The sequence below is a fragment of the Mastomys coucha genome, unplaced genomic scaffold (assembly GCF_008632895.1).
Source record: "Mastomys coucha isolate ucsf_1 unplaced genomic scaffold, UCSF_Mcou_1 pScaffold1, whole genome shotgun sequence".
NCBI classification, from domain to species: Eukaryota; Metazoa; Chordata; class Mammalia; order Rodentia; family Muridae; genus Mastomys; species Mastomys coucha.
Genome location: NW_022196891.1, coordinates 90,470,994 through 90,493,511, shown reverse-complemented (window position 1 = coordinate 90,493,511; position 22,518 = coordinate 90,470,994). Strand labels below are relative to the sequence as shown.

Sequence of the window (22,518 nt, the reverse complement as noted above, 5' to 3'; positions counted from 1 at the left end):
CCTTCAGAGTTTTTGAGTTTTACATCAAAACTCAATTGGAGTTCCTGGAGAGGTACACCAAGAAAGATGTAAACAAACAGGGATCCCCGGGTAAACTGCAAGGCGACTTCCCACACCACCAAGGGGCCAAGAGAAGAAAGCAGGCCTGCTACCCAGCATGGTGACCTGTTTGCTTGGTGTGTGTTTCTTACCAGAAGTTCTGGAGAACATAAGCAACTCAGAAGGCAGAGAAATAAAAAATGGAGATATTTAGTAACTCCCGAGGAAAGACAAAGGACACAAGAGAAGAAAGGGAGCCATAGCCCTGGTATCACCGCGGCTCGTCCTAATAACGAGAACTGATTGATAATCCCATGGAGACTGAAGCTGTAGTAGTAGGGCCTGGAAGACACCAAATGAAATGTTTAAAAAAAAAAATCCAGATGTTCCTTATAGGAAACCAGTAAATAACTTGTAAATTTGAAAAAAAAATAAAAACAAGTACTTAAAAGAATATTGTTTAACAAATATAGAGTTGAACCCTCCTGGGGTTAGGGGATGTGGTAAGTTTTAAAAGCTATTGCCTGTGAGTAGGACTATGTGGCCCAGAGGCTTTGAGATCCTTCAGAAATCATGAGACCTTTAAAACATCCTAAAATTCATTATATTGACAAGTATACACATTTATTTTTTAAAGACTTATTTATTTGTTAATTTATTTATTATATGTAGCTGTCTTCAGACACTACAGAAGAGGGTGTCAGATCGTATTACGGATGGTTGTGAGCTACCATGTGGCTGCTGGGATATGAACTCAGGACCTTCAAAAGAGCGGTCGGTTATCTTAACCACGGAGCCGTTTTCTCCAGCCCCACAAATTTATTTAGTGTATGTATTCAAATGTGCGCATGTGTGTGAGGGTGTATGTGTGTCTGTGTGTGTGGGGGGGTGGTATGGACCATTCTGTGTGTACATTTCTGTAGAAGTCAGTGACCAGTCTCTGTGTGGTTCCTCAGGAGTTGTCCATCTAATTGTCTGGGACAAGGTCTCTCTCACACTGACACCTGGGACTTGATGGTTAGGTGAGGTTGTCAGCTAGCAAGCCCCAGGGATCTACCTGTGCCCACCTTCCTAGAGCTGGGATTGCAGCCATACACCATCACATCCAACTTTTCACATGGATGCTGGGGACTGAACTCTGTTCCCCATGGTTACACAGCAGGCAGGTTACTAACTAGACCGTTTTTGCCAGCATGGAGAACTGAATTTAAAAGAGGCTCAGTTGTGGTCTATCAGCCACACATTGGTGCCTGAGATCACTAAGTTAAGCCTCAAACCAGCAGTCTAGTTAGCTAATGCATAGTTCACTTTGTTGAACAGGCTCCATGAACCTCGTTGGATAGGATCACAGGAAGCTAGAACTAGAACCTAGTTAAAGGGGCTAGACCCCATACAGGACTGTTGCCATGGCGAAAGGAAGACCTTGGCGCAAAACTGGGCTTGTTTCCAAATACAGACCAGACAAGCGAGGCTTTGCAGCCAAACTGCAGAGTGGCAATTGGTAGATGGAAAAGTACTAAGAGGAAACATCAGGGTGAGGGAAAAGAGATGGTTCTTATGGGACTGACCTGGCAGGGATCTTGCTGAAGGCTGGCCAAGGTGACTGCCATCACTTAGGGATGGAGGAAGATGAGGAGTCTGATCAGATATCGAGGTTAAATAGATACTTGGGTGGGGGTGCAGCAGAGGGGGTTCTTGCCCACCTGAATTAGCAGGATCTTGCTAAAGCTGGATTTTGTAAAGAACTCTGCACAAATGAGCCTTGCAGAAGGTCCAAGAGCCTGCTGGGGCAAACAGGAACCTCTTTGTCAGGAACCCTGGAAAAAATGCACATTCCTGGGTCCTACCCGTGACTAATATCATTCATCAGGCCTGCTGGGGTCTGAGAATTGTCCTCCACTTTTCCGGACCAAGTATGGTGTGGTGTGGAGGTGGAAGGGTATGGTGGTGTGTGTGTGGTGGTGTGTGTGTGTGCATGTGTGTGTGTATGTGTGCAGTGTGTGGTGTAGGTGTGTGTGTAGTGTGAATGTGTGTGTGTATGTGTATGTGTGCAGTGTGTGTGTGTATGCAGTGTGTGGTGTAGGTATGTGTGTAGTGTGTATGTGTGAGTGTGTGGTGTAGGGATGTGTGTGTATGTGTAGCGTGTGAGTGTGTGTAGTATGTATGTGTATGTGTGTAGTGTTTGTGTAGTGTGTGGTATGTATGTAGTGTTTGTGGTATAGGTATGTGTGTAGTGTGTATGTGTGAGTGTGTGTAGTGTGTATGTACATTGTGTGTAGTATAGGTATGTGTGTAGTGTATACGTGTGTGTGGGTGGTGTAGAGGTGTGTGTGTATGTGTAGCGTGTGAGTGTGTGTAGTATGTATGTGTATGTGTATAGTGTGTGTGTAGTGTGTGGTATGTATTTACCGTGTGTGTAAGTATGTACGCATGTGTGTGTAGTGTATGTAAGTATATATAAGCATGTGTGTGCATTGTGTATGTGGCATAGGTGTGTGTGTAGTGTGTGTGAGTGTGTGTGTGAGTGAGTGTGTATAGTGTGTGTGAGTGTGCATATGTGAGTGAATATGTGTGTGAGTGAGTGAGTGTGTGTGTATGTGTGCAGTATGTGTGGTGTAGGTATGTGTGTAGTGTGTATGTGTGAGTGTGTGTAATGTGTATGTACATTGTGTGTGGTATAGGTATGTGTGTAGTGTGTACATGTGTGTGTGGTGTAGGGATGTTTGTGTATGTGTAGCATGTGAGTGTGTATAGTATGTATGTATATGTGTGTAGTGTGTGGTGTGTGTAGAATGTTTGTAAGTGTGTAAGCATGTGTGTGTAGTGTATGTAAGTATGTGTGAGCATGTGTGTGCATTGTGTGTGTGATAAAAGTGTGTATGTAGTGTCTGTGTGTGTGTAGTGTGTATGTGTAGTGTGTGTAGTGTAAGTGAGTGTGTGTGTGTGTGTGTGTGTGTAGGATGGGGTCAGGGATACTAGCTCCCTGTATGTGGCTCTTTCTAGGTGTATGTCAGTGCTTATGAGTTTTTCCCCTCCCTTCTCCTTTATCCTCTTTCGTCCTGACTTAACCCATAGGTCCCTCTGGACTATAGAAACATTGCCAGAAATTAAGTCTCAGTGTCTGTCTGCCTTTAAAGTGCTGCAGTCTTTCTTCTTCCAGCCCTTGGGCGCCCTCTCCTGCCAGAAGTCTGTTAAAACCTTCGGGATTCAAACCAACCTACAAAAGCCAATCATTTCCAATATGCTAGTAATGAACTTGCTAAGGAAAAAAAAAAATCAGGAAAAACAAAATACTATTCACAATAGTTCCATAACATAAAACACCTAAGAACAACCCTATCCAACGAGGTGAGGACTTTCAAACACTGAAGGACTTGAAGACCCTAGAAATGTTCTGGCAGAATCAATATTGTGAAATAGCTCTTTCCAAAAGAAATCTATAGATTCTATGTGATCCCATCAAAATCCTAATGGCATGCTTTGCAGAAGTAGAAAAAAAAATTCTAAAACTCAAATTCATCAGCATCACAAAGGACTCCAAGGAGCCAAAGCAAATCAGAAAGAGCAGTGTGGAGACACCATGACACCTGATCTCAAACCACACCAGAGCCCAAGGACAAACCAGAGCAGAAGCAGAGACGGATCAGTGGACGAGCAGTGAAGACGTATGCATGAACTCAGCCACCTGACTTTTAACAAAGGCAACAAAAGCATCCATGGGGAGGTCAGGCTCTTCAACAGCTGTGTAGGATAGCACACGCAGGAGAACAGAATTAGATTTCTTCTTCACCCTGCAAAAAAAACTTAATAATGGTTCCAAGGCTTTAATTTAAGACCCGAAACTCCGAAAATGTTCAAGAAAAATCACAAACAAAACACTTGGTGACATGAGCACAGGCAAGAACTTTCTAAAAATAACTCTAATTGCTCAAGAAATAATTCCAGGATTGGCACGTGACACGGCATGAAATTCAAAAGCTGCCACATAGAAAAGGAAATAATCAGGAGAATGAAGAGAAAGTTGACATAATGGGAGAGAATCTTTGCCAACTACACACTGGACTAGGAGTTAATATCTAGGATGTATAAAGAACTACAAAATTTAAACACCAAAAAAAAAAAAAAATGTCATCTACTCAACACTTTTAAAAGTCTTCAACATCCTTAACCATGAGGGAAATATTAAAACTGCTTTAAGAATTCATCTCACAAGCTGGAGAGACGGCTCAGCTGATAAGAGCACCAACTGCTCTTCCAGAGGTCCTGAGTTCAATTCCCAGCAACCACATGGTGGCTCACAACCATCTCTAATGGACATCTATTATCATCTTCTGCTGTGTCTGAAGATAGTGACAGTGTTCCCACATATATGAAATAAATATGGCAGAGCAAGCGGGACTGGAGCAAATGGGGCCAGAGCGAGCCAGCGGGGGGTGGAAATTTTTTTTAAATTAAATAACTAAAAACAATAAAAAAAAAAGTTCATTTCACTCTGATCAGAATGGCTACCATAAAGAAAACACTGAGAACAAATGCTGGTAAGGAAGAGAGAGTGTAAACTAGGTTGGTCACTGTGGAAATTCCTGAAAAAGTAACAGAATGGTAGTTCTCCAGCTATCCCACTCCTGAGTATTTTCACAAGGATTCTAAGTCAGCATACCACGGAAACAGTCGTGTATCCATAGTCTTTGCCATTCACTATATCCCAAGCCATCCTAGATCCTTGATGAATGGGTAAAGACACGATGGGATTTTACCCATCCATAAGGAAAATGAAATTATGACATCTGCAGGAAATGGATGGAAGAGTATAGTGAGAAATCTGGAATTTGGGGTTCTTTTAAAAACACAGAAATGTTATAGGACTGTGCTTTCATTTTAATCCCAGGTGTGGGGCTGCTTCAGACTGTCCACAGCAGCTGACCATGCTTTACCTCATGATCTAGCAGAAGCAGGGTTTTACCAAGTGCAGACGATTTCTGAGAGTGTGTGACATTTAGAATCCTGGGAAATGTTCAGAGGGTATATAAATGCTAGGGCCCTTAGAGTTGAAGTTGGTGGTTGGTGGTCATTCAGGGGGGTTGTTGCAGTTTGTTAGTAGGCATGCTCAAAGAAGAAACAGACAGATAGAAACTGGATGAAAGGGATCTCTATCTTTCTTTCTCCCTTCTATACTTCTTTCTCTCCTATGTAGTATTAGGGGATGAAACCAGGGGAATAAAAGGTGGGAAAAAGAAGAACCCAAAAGGTAGGAAAGACCAGGCTACAGAAGAGCATTATGTTAAATAAAATAAACCATCAGAAAGACAACAAGTTTTAAAAACCTTGTACGTGGAATAGAGAATTAAAGAGAGAGAGAGAGAGGAGGGGAAAGAGAGAAGTGTGTGCATGTGTATGCTCTGTGTGTGTATGTGTGTATACATGTCTATGAACATGTGCATGTATATGAACATGTCCATGTGTGTGAACATGTGTAGCATGTGTATGTGTGTGCATGTGCATATGAGTGCATGTGAGTACATGTGTACATGTATGTATGTGTGTACACTTGTGTATGTATATGAACATGTGTATGTATATGTGTGTGTGTAGTGTGTGTGGATGTGTGTAGTGTGTGTATACATGTGTGTGCATGTGAGTGTGTGTGTATACATGTGTGTGCATGTGCATGTCTGAGATATGTAAATAGAAAAGGGACTATGAGAGGAGTCAGAGAAGTCTAAAGGGAAGGAGAAATGAATGGAGAAGGTAATGGAATATGTGTCTTGAAAGCAGAAGGCGGTGTTTGGGGGAATAAAGGGGCAGCAAGAGAGGAGGAACAAAAGAGGGAAGAGGAATAAGAATAAAGTATAATGACATGTATAAAAATGATCCAGTGAGACCCATTTCTTTGTACATTAGCTTCCCCCCACCACCACCAAAAGAAAAAACTCTTTAAATCTTTCAGCATCCTAGAGCCCAGAGACTCTACAGCCAGTTCCCTCTCTGTTAGGTTACTTCTCAGGGCTGCGGCCAAGCCCTCAAACTCCATGAACCATTCTGTCAGACATAAGATGGAAAATTAAACATAGTAAAGACATTCTTTGCAGATAAAGCACATTAAGATTGGGAAGGCAAGGGACACAACAGAGACGAGAATGAAAGATGCTCATGGTGGTTGTGGCTAGGGAGGGGACATGGAAGGAATTTCCCTCCCACCTCCTTCTCTTCACCCTCTCCCAAGATTTATGAGTATCTGGGGAAGCTGCATTCATCTACTTTCCACAAATAGAAGGAAGCAAACGAGTTATTCCAAGAAGCTCCCTGGGCTTGGAAGCAGAAGTAGAGGGTTCAAAAATCTACACTCACTTGTTTCCCTCAACACTTAGAAATGGGCTTCTCTGCCAGTGCCATGTACCGTGTCGACTGGAGTCAGACTCCATAAATCACATCCTCCTGCCTCTGACTTCTTTCTCCACAGCATCATTCTCTCAGCTTAGAAGATGTTCAGTGGAGCAGCATGTGGCTCAGAAATATTGAAATGAAAGCTTAACTGTTGATGCCTCTTGCTTCTGAAGGTCCATGAAAGGGCACACAATCACACACAATACACACATATAAACAACACACACACAAATACATGCTCACACAGCATCTACACTTATATACACATACACACTACACATACATACCCAACACACAAACACATGCTCATACAGAAACATAGAAACAGATGCTCACACACAAACACAGGCTTGTATGTAGCTAACACACAGAACCACACATATACAACACACAAACATATACTCATCTACATACACACAAAACACATATTCCTATGTAAACAATACACAAACACTCATACAATCATACACATATATACAAATACAAGGCTCACACACAAACTCACAGCCCTTCACTCCTCACTCAGTATTCCTACTTCAGTGCCTTCAGAATTCCCCTCTCAGATGCTCAGTGGCAGTCTGTGTTCTTGTCCTGTCCCTCTCTGTCTGAGCTTTGTGACTACTCAAGATCTGTCACCTTTGGTTTCTGTGTTCTCTCAAGTCTTCCTGCTACTGGCTCTCCCCTTTGTTCCTTCACTGGCTTTCCTCCATGACTTTAACTGTTCATGTAATAAACCTGCTTCAGGCTTTGCACTCTTCTGTTAAGTCTTAAGTATGCCTATACATTTAAATTTCAACTTGTCTAATTTTTTCAAAATCCATATTTGTACCTTGGACCTTTGCTAAACTCAAAGAATCTACCAGATGCCTGCATCTGAGCCATGTCACATATTACTACACCAAAGATGCTCACTGAGCACCTGAGAAGTCTCAGAAAGGTCCTAACACTGGAGATGCAGTGCTGGGCAAGATGGGCTGGGCACTGCAGTGCTGGGCAAGATGGGCTAGGCACTGCAGTGCTGGACAAGATGGGTTAAGCACTACAGCTGGTCGAGATAAGCTGGGCATTGACCATTGGCCTTGGCTCTCCCAGAAAGTCAGCTATCAATATGGAGGAAAGCTAAGAGTGGAAGGAGATTTGGCTGGGAAGAGGTGGGGCCAGTTCTGGGTACACCTTGTCTGGTCCCAGGGAAGGTGAGGCAGGCCTGTCTGAAGGACAAGATTGATTCAGGTGAAGAAGAAGAAGAAAAAGCTCCTGTGGAAAGGATGTGCGTCTTCTAGACTTTATCTTAAAAACCACAAGGAACCACTAGCTCCTTCCACACAAGAAACACACTGATTGGTCACAGCATGAAGTAGGTAGGGCATGGGGGAGCCGATGGTCCCCTTGCTGCAAGTTGACAAGCCCACTGATTTCTTCTTAGACTCCATACATTATGTTTTTCCATGTATTAGCATGCACATACCAAGTATTCTGCAATCATCTTTCAAAGAAGAGAAATGGTCTGAATTTGGAAATGATGACTTGTCAGAGGGGAGCGTGGGTTACTTATGCAGAAAGAGCAGTAGCCTGAGTTAGAACAGCCTGAGCATGAAGCAGGATTGGGAGATGGTTCTAGAGATACTTAGGAACCTGAGTGGGCAGGAAGAAATATGCAGTTATGAAGAGGAATACCCAAAAAGGAGATCCAGATTATTAACTGTATGAATGGAGGAGCCATCCATCACAATAGATGTCATTGGGGCACAGAAAACTACATGGAAAGCAGGCACTGACCTTAAAACATTAGATGTTATGTTGGCCATACAGCCAATAATATCACTCCTAGGTGTATACAAGAAAACAAAATGACCACACACGGTCATACTAGTTCCCTGTGGGGCTGTTTCTGGTGCAGAAAGTAGATAGCTCCAGCTACTTATCCTCTCTTGAGCAAGAGCAAAAGTAGGTGTCACCATAGCACAGAGCAACAAGGTTCAGAGCCCTGCAACCTCAGAATACCATACAAGGTGAAAGAAGTCAGGCATGGAAAGGACCTGTCAGGTGACCCTGCTGCTGGGGAAGGCCCAGAAAAGTCAAGCTTACAAAGGTGAAAAGAGGGGCAGTGACCCTCCGAGCCAGGCTGGAGACTATCAGTTAATGACGGGTGGCAGGAAAGGGTCTGTCGGGTAATAAAGATAGTCTAAATTTGGGTTGCAATGATAGTTTCCTAATGCTGCAAATTATTAAAAATCATCCAACTATACATGTAAAATAAGGTAGTTTTCTGGTAACTACTGTACTTCAACATTAGAACTGCTAAAAATAGTTTGGGCCATCAAGATGGCTCAGTAAGTTAAGGTGTTTGCTCCCAAGCTTGATGGCCTGAGTTCAATCACCAAGACCCATGGTAGAAAACTGACTCCCATAAGTTGTCCTCTGACCTTTGCATGTGCTCTATGGAACCTACACACACACACACACACACACACACACACACACACACACACACACACACACTAAATAAACAAACTTGAAAATACCATGAAAAACTTTAAAAAGGTCAGTCTCAGCATGTTGGATTTGAGGTGTTCATGAAACAGTCCAAAGGAGAAGTTGTGTGAATCGGGGACCATTCTCCCTACAGCTGAGAAAGTGCACACAAGAAAAAATGACAGTCAGTGAGGCCATAAGAATGAGGAGAACTAAAGAGAAAAGAAAATAATAGACTCAAGGAGAAGCCTGACTTTTAAGGAATCAGAAAGGGAAACCTATAGAGCAAGCCAAGAGAGAGTCAGAGGGACAGGAAGATAGACCAGCAGAAAAACTGACTCGGGTCAAAGGAAGGGGAGGGGAGAAAGGAGAAGAGAGAGAGACAGCAAGGGTTACTAAGAGTCAGACAACAGAGGAAGGTGTGGAAGAAGAAGCTGGTGGAACCTGAGGATCCTGGTGATGAGGTTGGACACACAGCTCCAGGGGGCTGCATACCCCAGTGACACAGCCATGCAATAATGTCATGGCAAAGTAAAATTCCAGAGGGCAGGTAAGGGATGGATGAGCTTGAAGAGCTGAGAATTTTCAAGCATTTCCACTCAAGCAATGAGAGGTTACAAAGGGAAAGGGAACCAGAAGCATCCTGGGGTGGGGATGGAGAGGCACTGAGTTCAAATCCACATAACTGGAAAGAAATGACCAGAGCTAAACACTCCAGTGGTGGCTACTTAGGCCCCTCAAAGGTGTGGCCATTGCTTTCTTTTCCAATCTGGCTTCTCATCTTGGAACCACTGTGCAAAATTTATTGGTCCAACATATGGTGCTGTTTGAAGTTCCCCCAAACACACCACTCTCTTTCACACCTCCTTCTATTTTCTCCCACAGCTTCCTTTACATCAAGTGTTCCTAAAACAAGCCTCCCTTCTACCCCACACGTTCCTGGAAGCAAGCTCAGTGTTCATATTTACCCTTCCTCCTTTGGCTACACACAGTTTGGTGTACATCAAGAATGACTTCTTTCCAAGATTCTCCTGTATGCCCCCTATACACGGATGATCTACTTCCTTCTTTACACTGTAGACTTCCCACAGTGTACATTTATCATTGACTTTTGCATTTTGACATTCTTGTAAGGCCTGGCCTTTTCATTCATAGCACTTGACCCATGGTGACTTAGGGTTTCTACAGTGGTGAAGAGATACCATGACCATGGCAACTCTTATAAAGGAAAGCATTTAATTGGGGCTGGCTTAGAGTTCAAAGGTTTAGTCTATTATCATCATGGCAGGAAGCATGGTGCCACACAGGTAGACCTAGTGCTGGAGAGGTAGTTGAGAGTTCTACCTCTGGTTCATCAGGCAGCAGGAAGAGAGAGTGATCCACTAGGTGTGGCTTGAGCCTCAAAGCCTACCCCCCCTACTGATACACTTCCTCCAACAAAGCCACATCTACTCTAACAAGACCACACCTCCTGATAGTGCCACTCCCTATGAACCTATGTGGCCATTTTCATTCAAACCATCACATTCCATTCCCTAGCCCCCTTAGGCTTGTAGCCATATCATAATGCAAAATAGTTTTAGTCCAACTTCAAAATTCCCCATAGTCTTTCACAATCTCAACAGTGCTTAAAAGTCCACAGTTCAAAGTCTCGGATATTCATGGCACTCTCTTAACTCTAATCGCCTGTATATTTCCAACATACAGTAGCATAGGATATGCATTTCTATTCCAAAAAGAAGAAGGGGAGCCATAGTGAGGAAATACTGGACCAAAGCAAGACCAAAAATCAGTTGGACAAACTCCAAACTCTTCATCTCCAAGTCTAAGGTCAAAGTGCTCTTCAGATCCCCAATTTCTTTTTAGTTTTGTTGACTGCAACACACTTCTTTCTCATGGGCTGATTCCACTTCCGGTTAGCAATTGTCCTCAGCAGGTATCCCAGGACTCTGGGGTCTGCAACATCTTAAAGTCTCCAAGGCAACCCAGACTCCATTTTCATAGCCTCACACAATGGCCTCCCTAGACCTCTATGCAGGGACACCCCTGACATATGCCTGGCCTCAATAGCTTTCCTTAGTCATGAAGGAAGATTCCAAAACATAAACCTCCCCCCAACCCCAACCCCTGCCACTTTGTATCCTTGACCCTAAAGCCAGAACCATGTAGCTGAAGCTGCCAAGTTCTGTTCTTTGTTGGGTCTGGAACGGGTCCCCTTGTTTAAATACATTATCATTTAGATCTGCATAAGACTAGTCTCTTAACAGCCACACAGCACAGTCAATGCTAGGTTGTTTGAAAATGTCCTTTGCCAAAGCTGTTAATCCATAACTCTTCAATTGACCCTCAGGTAGATTATTTTTTAGACAAGGGCAAAAAGTAGTCACATTCTTCACCAAAATATCACAAGAACAATCTCTAGGCCACATACTAATATTCTTCTCTTCTTTGGCCTCTTGCGCCGGGCACCCACCATTCAAACTACATTCAGCACCACTGTCTTCCAAGCTTCTACCAGTATGGCCCATTAAGCCATGCTTAAAATATTACACTGCTTTCTTGACCCTAAGTCCCAAAGTCCACATTTTTCCAAACAAAAACATTACACATGGTTAGTGCCTTAATAAATGTCAGCAGATGTATCTTCCCCTCAGCCTCCATGGGCAGTTGTGCCCATTCTTCATTTCCTATTGAGGTCCTGTCTGTGACTGGGATGGTTTGAATAGGTATGGCCCCCGAAGACTCATGTGTTTGAATGCTTGGCACTTTTAGGAGGTATTGCCTTGTTGGAAGAAATGCATCATTGTATAGGTGTGCTTTGAGGTCTATGCTCAAGCTACACCTATGACATAAAGTCTCCTTCTGCTGCCTGTTGATCAAGATGTAGAACTCTCAGGCATGTCTCTAGCATCACACCTGCTAGCCTGCTGCCATATTTCCCATCATGATAATAATGGACTAAACCTCTGAAACTGTGATTTTTGCCAGCCTCAATTAATTTTTTCCTTAATAAGAGTTGCTGTCATTATGGTGTCTCTTCAGAACAACAGAAACCCTCACTAAGACAGTGACCATACTGTCGGCCTCCTCTGTGAGGAAGGTAGCTGAGATACACTTAGTAATCATAGCCCATAATGTTTTTTGTCTGCATCTAAGACAGAATTTCTCAGTGTTTCCAAAATCCTCTTAGTAGCTTTCCCTTCTGCTGTGATAAAATACTCTTTTGAGAAAAGCAACTCGAGGGAGGGAGAATTTTTTCAGTTCACAGCTCCAGGGTACAGTCCATCATGGGAGGTAAGTTCTAGTAGCAGGAGCTTTCGGCAGCTATGTAGTCAGGAAGCAGAGAACAATGATTCCATCACCTATCTATTTATCAATCATCTATCTACCTATCATTCATCAATTATGTTTATTCATCAACTATCTATTATTTATCATCTATCTGTCCATACATCTATGTATCTGTCATCCAACATCTATTATCCATTGACTATCATCGCAACTTTTAAAAAAATGTTACATTTTATTTATTGTTGTATTAATGCATATGTATATATGCATATGTTCATATATAGTATGTCTATGAAGGTCAGAGTACCTCCATCTGAAGGACTCACTTCTCTTCTTCTACCACATGGTCTCCAGGGTTCATACTTGGGTTGTCAAGCTTTGCAGCACTTGCCTTTAGCCATTGAGCTTGCTCTATCTCAACAATGGAAAGAGGCATACTGGAATATTAGTCACTAATTATCTGAAACCCAGATTTAGTTGCGTGTCCTATGTTTTATTTGGTGACTTCAGAAGTGATAGTATATGATGGTTTAGTGTTGATTGTCAACTAGACAGGATCTAAAATCACTTAGGTGACAAGCCTCCAGACACACCTGCATTGAATTATGCAGATTAGGCTAGCCTCTAGGCATGCCTATGTGGGATTGCTTTGATTGGGTTGATGGAAGCAGTGTCATTCTAGGCTTGGGTCCTAGACTACACAAAAAGAAGAAGCAAGACTAGAACAGGGATATTAGACAAATTTAAGCCCCTTGTAAATCCTCTAACATTATTTGGGCTATTCCCAGTCACAGTGAGCTTTGTCAGTAAATGGGGTAACAGTATGTTTAATTCTTATCCTATATACTACAAGGGCCAGGTTTCTAAGCTAACCAGCAATCCTGGCCAATTTCTGGATAGAAATGATTAACTCTATCCCCAAGTTCCCTTCCTGTAGCATATGATCTGATTCCTCAGGTTTTCCATGTTTCCCAAAGGCCAGAATCTTTATGACCATTGGATTACATTTTTCTATTGTGCATTTCTTGGGAGAGGGCTTTCTTCCTCCATATATTTCCTTCCTCCGATATAACCAGACATTTGAACATGGGTTTCTGATCTGTAGTCACACTGGTTGATACCTTCCCCATATCTGTCTTCATAAGTTCCTAGGTCCAGGCCTGAGATCAGTGGAGTTTGGACTGTGAACTTGTATTAATATAAAACAAAACTCAGGAAGAAGTAGGGTTGGCAGGGAGCAGAAGAGCCTGGGAACCAATGAAACCTTAATTTTAATGGGTCCATAGTCCTTGGCTTCTGCTCTCTTGGTCTGGATGTGGTGAATCTATGATGTACTACCAGCTACCTTCACAGCCACAGGAGGGGAGATAATCATCGTGTATGGTCATTTCCAGGTTTGTTTCAGTACCCCGTTTGGCAACCTGCTTAACCCAAACAAATATCACTTGATTTGAAAGGGGAAACTGGAGATCAGTTGGGTTTCTTGGGTAGACTTTATGGAGAATCAGAGGGCCTGTATTGACTTGAGAAAGGAATGGTCAGAGAGTTCTTCTAACTGCTGTTCTCTCAGCCTGGGAAGCAGTTGGGGAGGTCTTCCAAACATCATCTAATAGGGGAAAAAATCCCTCCCTACATGGAGCACAGTGGGCCCAAAGCAAAGTAAAGGAAAGACGTCTATTTATCCTTCACTGGACTCTGATGAGGGTTTTGTTGGTGTTTCTTTTTATATCCTGTTTATTCTTTCTACCTTCCCAGGACTCTGAGGTCTATATACACAACGAAGCTTTCAAGCTATAGCTAAAGCTTTAGCTATTAAGTAAAAGGTTTGGGTTATAAAAGCCAGGCTATTGTTGGACCCCATTGCTAGAGGGAAGCCAAATCAGGGAACTAGTTCCCCAGAGGAGCTTTTTAAGCTACTGTTGAGGAGTTTCAGACCAGGTGAAGACTGCTTCTATTCACCCAGAAAAGTCATCTATATAAACTAGCAAGCACTTGTATCCTCCTGTGGAACGCTAGATCTCCTCAGCCTGTTTTTCCCAGAGTTTGTCAGGGCATTGGTCTAAGTAAGAGCTATCTGGCTTGGATTCACTTGAGCATGAACCCAGCATCTGGCTAAGACATTTTGTGCTAGGCTGTCCAGTGAAGGTGTAACGAACCTTGGTCTGAACAACGCAGAAAGGTTTGTAGACCCTAGGTGAATATCTTGGTGAAGGATAGTTAGCAGCAGTCTGCCAGTTGTTTCTGGAAGAATGATCTTTCCCTCTAGTGTTCTCTGTTGACTTGTGGGTTTGAGCTGTCCTTTTTTTTTCCTTTTATTTATTTATTCATTCGTCTATCTTCTACTTTCTCTTGGCTGTACCATGGACTCTCAGGCAACACCGGATAAGAGTATGTCCTCAGAATATCTGTAGGTCCCACTGGTCTTCAGCCATTTGTTGGACAGCCAGGTCAGTGGCTCTTGCTTCAAGGAAGTCATCTTTTTTAATGCTCTCAACAGTAGTGGGTAATAATTTATAGATGAAGCCAAATAAATAGCCTCTGGGAGAGCCAAGGTTTTTCTCTTTGCTTTTAATGTCCTCTCCCTAGTGGTGAGAGGCCCTCTTTCTCTCTAGATCATACCATGGACATGTCTGGTGGTAAAAGCATGACAATTGTATGTGTGTAAATCGTGGGATTTGAGTTTTCCGATTACATGAATCACTGGTTTAAAAGAGGAAAGAGCAGAACTTCCTCTCTGGGACTGCTTAGAGCAGGTGGGGATAGGGAGGGAATGTTCACCTCAGAGAACTAGTTCCCTTCCCTATGTGGATTCTGCTTAGATGGCAATGAGCCCTGGATGAGAAGACCAGCCACTCCCTCACTCCACACAGGGATCACTCAAGAGGAACAGGAGCAGCAGGAAAGGAACAACAACAAAAAACAAAAAGAAGTGCTGTTTGTTTGTTTGTTTGTTCATTTGTTTTGCAGGGGTAGGGGTATCTCTAGGAAGCCTGGCAGAGCCAAGAGGATTTGAACACCAAACAAGAAGATGCAAGTCTTAAGCTTAAGTGGGTCTCATCCCAGAGAAATTGACAGAAACACATAGGAAGACAGAGAGAGACAGAGAAGGAAAGGGCAGAAAGAGAGAGAGAGAGAGAGAGAGAGAGAGAGAGGAGTAGCCACCACACATTCATACACCTGAACAGGGGGATTCCAGTAATGTCTCACAGAGATCCTGGACACTTGATCAGTGACCAAGTCCAAATGTTCCTATGTGTCTAAACAGAAGGCATCTTAACCAGACTCACCTCTGGAGTGACACAATAGGCAACTTCCTGTTTGTTTCCTTTTGGGGCAGAGATATCAGACTCCTCTGAAGCATTAGACAGTATTTGATCAAAGGGGGTTCTAGGACATCTCAGGTTATGTACTTCTTAGGAGTACCCCAACCATCACACTCTTCCTCCATCTGGGGGACTCTGAGACCCCTGGTATCCCAAGGTCTGGTCTCTGGGGATCTCAGTGGAGTGGGACCTCCAGAAATGTTGTAGGGTATTCGCTGGAGAAGACCACTGGGACATGGGGTTTAAGCCAACAGAAAGTCCTTATTAGCCAGCTGGCTATGACACTAGGTATTTGGGATCCCAGTGTAGCACTGAACCCTTCTCAAGGTAACTTTTTAAACACAAAAACCATATCCTGGGTTGCCATATTTAAGTTCACAAGAACAGTTAGCCAGAAACAGAACTACAGAAGCTAAAAAGCAAGGTTAATCCATTTAGAGAACTATGGGCTTTGATGGATTAGAACTTTGTCTTCAGTTTTGCAGGTGGTGCTGTCCACATGCTAAGTTTTATGGCCTGAATGACTTCACTGTGAAGTCAGCTATGCTAGGGTCTAGGGGCCTGTTACAGTGCTGAGACACTTAACTTTCCAAAGGCTGAAAGATGTGTAACATTTTTTATGGTCCTGGCTGTGATCGGAAGCTAGCCTTGCTATTTCTATATTTTAAACAACATTGACTAAATCTCTGCACCGATATCAATAGGAAAAACATATGTGAAAGTTCTTTGACACTGATGAGACCTTAGTGAGTAAAGTGCTCACCATATAAGCATTGAAACCTAAGTTTGATTCCCAGAACCCATATAAAAATCTTGGTATGGTGGCCTGTGGCCTGTGCTTGTAATCTCAGAGCTGGGGAGGCAAGTGTACAGAGCTCTCTGCTCAGACAGCCTAGCCAAACAGGTGAGCTCCAGGTTTAGAGCAGCACCTTGGTCCCATAAAGCAAAGTGGACAGCTCCTGAGAAAGAACCTCTAGCCTCCACGCACCTGAATGTGCACTATTACACACAAACACATGCACATGCACACCTCGCACACATGCATTCACACACATACACAAACACACATGCACGCACACATGTGCACCCACACATACAGGCTCACACACACACACCACATCAATGCACACATGTGCTCATGCACACCTCACACCCATGTGCTCACACACACAAACTCATACACGTACACAAACACACACAATTCTTTGGTACCAGTTGCAGTGGTATACAACTGTAATCCCAAAGCTCAGAAAGCTGATGTAGAAAAAAAAAATCACAACTTCAAGGTCAGCTGGGTTGCATAGCAAGACCTTGTCTCAAAATACCAGATAACACGAAAAGAAAAGAAAAGAAAAGAAAAGAATAGAAGAGAAGAGAAGAGAAAAGAAAAGGGAAGGGAGGGAGGGGAGAGGAGGGAAGGGAAGGGAAGGGAAGGGAAGGGAAGGAAAGGGAAGGGAAGGGAAGGCAAGGGAAGGGAAGGGAAGGGAAGGGAGGGGAGGGGAAGCTTCTGAGACTTGAGTGTCTGAGAACTACTGATGTATCCCGACTGCTATACATCTGTCTATTTAGTGCCTTTTGTATGACAGTTCTTTATTCTAACTCATGGAAATCAGGGCAGTGGGTGTGCTTCTATCTTAACAGCATGATAGCTACTGGGTTCTCTGATGGTGGTTTGGGGTCTTAATTTGTCTTCTGAGAGACAGTGTTGGACTGTCACTGACTTGAGCCATTGATCATCAGTCCCCTCTGCAAAATCTGGCTTCTGCTGCCCCAGCCTCTTACATTCAGCCCACTACACGCACGGCCATCTACGCTCTAAGCTTGTGTTTTCTACATGAAACTACAGCCCTCTCCCCCAGCCCCACTCTCTCATCCCTTTCCTTTCTCTCTGTCTTTTTATCATTCCTTTCTTCTCTTCCTTGTTTCTCTGCATTCTTCACTCCTATCTTCCTTTTGTGTCATGATTTTTTAAAATGACTCTTTCTTGTTACCTATAATTTCACTACAAAGCGCATTTAAAAAAAAAACATTATTGTGTTATTTTCCGAATGCAAGTCAATGATTTCATTGTTAATCATATAAGGCTAAGAACGAAGTCTTATTTTCTACCCCCTATGAAAGAACTCGGAGTCCTGTCTGTCATATGTCTTGGTAACATAAAAGCTTTTCTGAGAACGCTCAGATGCTGCCAGTCCTGACAACATGACTGCCCCTCCCACTTACATTTCAGCCTTTCTATTTTTGTCTTCTACGCCCAAGGCTGCAGCTCTCTGCTGTTCTCAAACCATTATTGTCTTCTGGAAGCAACCCTCACAGCTGTGGCCTTTGTTGACAAATTGTTTCATCTCCTCTGTGCCTTAAATTATTTTCTTTTCCTCTGAAGTGAAAAGTCACCGGATCTTTCCAGAGACAGTTTTAGGGTCATAATTTGGTTTCTCCAAACTCAGAATGATTCAGGTCTTTCCCATCCTTGATCCCCATCTCTCTTCAGAGGCCAGATACTCATTCTTGACATTCCAGCTTCTCTACACACTCTGTTGCAACTCACAGTTCAGGATTTGCTTTATCCTGGATGATTTTCATGATTTGGATGTTTGGTTTTAAGTTGAAAAACTTGACTGTGGTGTGTCTTAAATTCCTTGAGGATTATTCTTTAATAAAATCTTGCTACAGATATATGAAGGTGATTATGTCCATCTTGTTACAATAATACATTTTTAATTGCTAGAGTGTCTCTCTTCTTGATCCTTCCATTGGATCATTATTACCTGGGACCTAGATGCTCTGTACTAGTTTTGCTTCAAGTACATTAGATAGGTCCGTTGGGAATTTATGGCAACGGGTGTGAAATCCCAACTCTTTGGAAGGCTGAGGCAGGAGGATTACAAGTCTGAGGCTAGAGAGCAAGTTCAAGGCCAGCCTGATCAACTTACTGAGACCCAGTCTCAAAGTAGAGGTAAAAGGAAGGTTAGCACTGCAGCCTATGAGAGCAGTTTGGCTATAGCCAAAGATGGTCTAGATCTTCTGGTCTGACCTCCTTTTTCCCAGCATCCTCTTCTGTTCCTCGCTCCTCCACAGCATTTGCATAACCCAGTTTAACAACCTGCTGCCTTTCTTCCAGTTTTGGCACCCATTGTTCCTTCTTTATTCTCTGTTAAAGTAATAAGGGTACGTTCCATTGCACTTGCCTGAGAGTCTTGAACTGAGCTTGGGTTTCCCGCCATCTAGGTCTGGCTGGGTTGCAGCTCCTCTTTGATGTTGTAATGCTTTTTCATTGAACTGGAGTGTGGGGCTTATATGGCTTGTTTGCTTTATTTTTCTTTTCCTCCTAAGACATGCACATTTTTTTCCTTGAGCTTATTTTGCTGTTTTGTGCTCTTATTTTTAATTGCTTCTGACTGGAGGGGTGGGGCCAAGGGTGAGATTTGGCTTCAGTTTGGCTCTATTTGGTATCATTCATATTCCCCCAATGCCTCACATTCTCAGGAGCTCTTAGGTGCAGTTTTCTCTCTGTATGTGCTCTGTCTCTGTCTCTCCCTCTCTCCCTCCCTCCTCCCCTCCCTCCCTCCCTCCCTCTCTCTCCCTTCTTCCTTCCCTCCCTTCCTCTGCTCCCTCCCCCTCCCTCCCTGACAATCCATTCTTGCAAGGCCATTGCTGCTGCCGTGTGCAAAGGATGTCGCAGTAGGAGATGCTCAGGAACCCAGCCCTGCACAGTCATGAGCCTGGCCATCTGGAAGTTGCCTCTTACTCAATGAAATGGAGTAAACATTGTCCATTATGAAATCCACCACGCAGGCTGCCAGGGACGAATGGGATCCCACCCAAAGCCAATCGTTGCTCTGACAGGGAAGTTGGCTAGTGCTGCCTGAGACTACTCCAGCCTCCCCCGTCCCTGATGTCACAATTCAGAGGCTGCTGCCTGCCTGGGAGGTTGTAGAGAGCTCTGCAGGTTTTCTTTGTGTGTCCTACAGGGCTCCCTGAGCCAGGTCCCTGTTTGATTATGAAAAAATACCTCCTCCCCATCCTGGTGCTCTTCCTGGGCTACTACTATTCTACAAATGAAGAGTTCAGACCAGGTGAGTACCACTGTGTGTGTCTCATTTGGAGGAGCAGGCTTAAAACACAGGGGTTGCTGGGATGTTCCTAAAGTCCTAGCTGTGTTCTTGATCCCTACATCACTAGGGAAAGAGGAAACCCCAATGTGAGTCTGTAACCTTGTATCTTCCAGCCAAAGACTGCAGGCAGGAGGGGACTGGGAGGGGTGAACCTTACAGCTAAGGAGGTCATGCTTTGCTTGGCCTGCGGCATGGAAAGCGATGTCAGATCTACAGAAGCGAAGGTAGAACCCAGGCACACAGCTCAGCCAGATAGCTCTACTCCATGGAGATACTGATAGCCAAGAAGCCAAAAAAAAAGGGTTATGAAGTTGATGACTAAGTAGAGGGGCTGAAATCTCTGTGAACACATTTTATGATGCTTTTTTCAAATTCCCTTTTAAGTTAGCAAAATTAGATTATGACAAAAGGGTCAAACTTGGGTAGTTACACCAAACTCTGACCTCTCTGGCCTTGTCTCTATGATCTCTGCACATGGAGATTTTTGGGAATGATGGCAGAAAGGCTCAGCTCTGGACATCCAGGCCAAACCCATGTTTGAGAGCCTGTTTATGAATAACCGCAAATGTTGCTTCAGTGGTTTGCAGCATGAGGCAAAATGATCTGGGCTCACAACCTTTAAGTGTGGAAAGCAAGACAAGGCTCATGGCTTCTGTGGTTCCCTAGAAATGCTCCAGGGAAAGAAAGTGATTGTCACTGGAGCCAGCAAAGGGATTGGAAGAGAAATGGCATATCATCTGTCAACAATGGGAGCCCATGTGGTATTGACTGCAAGGTCGGAGGAAAGACTCCAGAAGGTAAGTGTTCTGTGTCCAGCTTATAGACTCACACTTAATACAAAGGCTTGCCCCCCCCATACACACACACACACACACACACACACACATACATGCTCACTCACATGTGCTCAGTGTTGTTAGCCACAGAGTTCTTTGATTGTATATGTTCATAGTTGTACCTGTTCATACACATTGTCCATGGACAGATACATATATTCAGGAACTGGGATTCCTGTATCTGCTCATGCATTTATGTTGTCATGCCCCATAGACTCACAAATTTGAGAGCCCTAGGTCATATCAACACTCACAAACTCAGATCTACCCACATGGAAAACACACACCCACACCCACAATGCATTTGGAAACATCTCTTCATAAACCCTACAGAGACAGATAACGGACTTAAACGCTAACACAATGATGATTTATCCAATTAATATATTTCAGAGGACAGTGATCATCTAAGGATCAAAGCTATGTGCCACCACCTGGCATCATCTAAGAATACTAGACACGCGTACACACACACACACACACACACACACAAACACACACACACCGTTTTTTGTCTAAACAGCTCTGGAACAAACTTTGATTTAAACCCCAGTTACTCCAAACATTGCACAGGGAAGCCTAGGACCAAGATGGCCACCATCTCTGCTATGTCTCTGCAGGTGGTGTCTCGCTGCCTTGAACTCGGAGCAGCCTCTGCTCACTACATCGCTGGCACTATGGAAGACATGGCATTTGCGGAGCAATTTGTTGTCAAGGCAGGAAAGCTCATGGGTAAGGTTTCCCCCTCCCCTTTCCTTCTCTGGGTTAAGATCTTTCAGGAGGGAAAGAGGACAGGATTGACTCCGAGTAGTTTTCCAAGTCAGCCCATCCTTGTCTTTGCAGGTGGACTGGACATGCTCATTCTCAACCACATCACTCAGACCTCTCTGTCTTTCTTCCACGAGGATGTCCACTCTGTGCGAAGAGTCATGGAGGTCAACTTCCTCAGCTACGTGGTCCTGAGCACAGCTGCTTTGCCCATGCTGAAGGAGAGCAATGGCAGCATTGCCGTCATCTCTTCCTTGGCAGGTGAGTGAAGCAGAGGTCAGGGTAGATGTTGAGAACAGAATAATGTTAGCGTTACGTTGGGCTCTATGCAATGGGCACAAGTCTGAGTTAGTTTTCCATACAGGGAAGTCACACTGCATGGACCTAAAACGCTCATGGTGATATTATACAGAAGCCAGTAATACACTGACAGGTTCACTCATGAGGGACTTGGGGTGTACACTCAGTGAGGGAGGGACATGCATGTTGAAGAAAAGAGAAACTGGGAAGAACTAATGGCCCCCAAGAAGTCAGGCTTGGTCAAAGCAGGACAACAAAATCCCTGAAGGGAACAAACAAAAAGTAACAGCCCGGGGTGCCCGTGGGAAACCTGGTGTGTGAGCCATGCCTGGGACAGGATAGGAATAGGAAAAGCTGCTGAGGCATAGCCAGTTCCGGTCTTTTCACAAGAGTGACCTGGTCATAATGGACAGAAAGACTCAGCTTCCATCGTAACCAGGAGCCACAGGGCGGCGCATCAGTGGATTCAAAAGCAGAAATAAGAATCAAATACCTTAAGGACTTACAGTAGGCTGGTTGGCTGGGAGAAGGTATCTAAAAACATAACAATGGAGAGGAAAATTGCTCTAGGGTTCTCAACCTTCCTAATGCTGCTACCGTTTAATACAGTTTCTCACATTGTGGTGATCCCAACCATAAAATTATTTCATTGTTACTTCACAACTATAAATTTGCTACTGTTAGGAATCATAATGTAAGTAAAATATCTGATGTGCAGGATACCTGATAGTCTACCCCTGTGAAAGGATGTTCCAACCCCCCTAAAGGATAAAGACCCACAAGTTGAGAACCATTGCTCTAGGGTGTGGCACAGCACTAGATTCATTGCCTAGCCAACACCCACCCTGGTGTTAATCCCCAGTGCTGTGGGAGAGGGGACAGTGATAGCAATGGACACTGCTATCACTAAATGTCAATTTGTAGCATTAAAGTGAAATTTAGGCTGAACTTGGTGATACATGACCTCTTAATCCCACCACTTGGAGGGCA

At 43.7% G+C, this 22,518-nt stretch overlaps 1 protein-coding gene across 2 annotated transcripts in view; it reads left to right on the top strand.

Annotated features, from left to right (window-relative positions):
- Positions 1 to 22,518, top strand: part of Hsd11b1 (hydroxysteroid 11-beta dehydrogenase 1) — a 44,388-nt gene that overhangs the window by 4,283 nt on the left and 17,587 nt on the right. The window contains exons 2-5 of one of the 2 annotated variants that reach the window (XM_031339527.1): positions 19,481 to 19,585; positions 20,291 to 20,421; positions 21,081 to 21,192; positions 21,304 to 21,489. In XM_031339527.1, the coding sequence (XP_031195387.1) occupies positions 19,510 to 19,585; positions 20,291 to 20,421; positions 21,081 to 21,192; positions 21,304 to 21,489 (505 nt within the window). In that variant the 5' untranslated portion in view covers positions 19,481 to 19,509. The remainder of the gene's footprint in view (positions 1 to 19,480; positions 19,586 to 20,290; positions 20,422 to 21,080; positions 21,193 to 21,303; positions 21,490 to 22,518) is intronic. The other variant, XM_031339530.1, reaches the window with a different exon arrangement.